This window comes from Mus pahari, chromosome 14 (genome assembly GCF_900095145.1).
Source record: "Mus pahari chromosome 14, PAHARI_EIJ_v1.1, whole genome shotgun sequence".
NCBI lineage: Eukaryota > Metazoa > Chordata > Mammalia > Rodentia > Muridae > Mus > Mus pahari.
In genome coordinates, this window is record NC_034603.1 from 26,831,967 (window position 1) to 26,832,578 (window position 612).

General features: G+C 43.5%; 1 protein-coding gene across 1 annotated transcript in view; it reads left to right on the top strand.

Moving 5' to 3' along the window:
* Positions 1-296, top strand: part of LOC115065352 (olfactory receptor 1L4-like) — a 9,150-nt gene extending 8,854 nt beyond the window's left edge. Inside the window, exon 3 of the mRNA XM_029545790.1 lies at positions 7-296. Within this exon, the coding sequence (XP_029401650.1) occupies positions 7-296 (290 nt within the window). The remainder of the gene's footprint in view (positions 1-6) is intronic.
* The last annotated feature ends 316 nt before the right edge of the window (positions 297-612 follow it).

Here is a 612-nt window from a genome sequence, read left to right on the forward strand (position 1 = left end):
TCACAGTGGTCTCCTATATTGGCATTGTGGCCACAGTTCTTCGCATCCCCTCAGTAGAAGGCAGGTGGAAAGCCTTCTCTACCTGCTCCTCTCACCTGACCACNGTCATCTTGTTTTATGGAACTGGAAGCTTTGTGTACCTGAGGCCTGCCTCTCAGTACTCCCCGACACTGGGTCGCCTGGCATCTATTTTCTACTCTGCAGTCACACCGTCTCTGAATCCAGTTGTCTATTGTCTGAGGAACAAAGATATGAAGTCTGCACTACAGAAACTTTATTGTGGGAGGAAGTACTGAGACCTTAAAGACTACCGTGTGTGACACTGACGGTCGCTTTTGGAGCCAACTCTTTGACCCACAGATACATTTTCCATCCTGTAACACTAGATATTCCTGTTGAAACCAGTTTCAGAACATACCAGAAGCCACCACAGTCCCTGAAGTGACATTTTTATCTCCAATGGAATCTATACCCTCTTCTGGCCTCCATGAAAACCCAGAACTATGTGCACTTACCCTATATAGACATACCCATATAGTAACATTTAAAAAATAAACAATGTATCTCAGAATATTCTAAAACTAACAAATCTGAATGACTTAAATCAGGTGA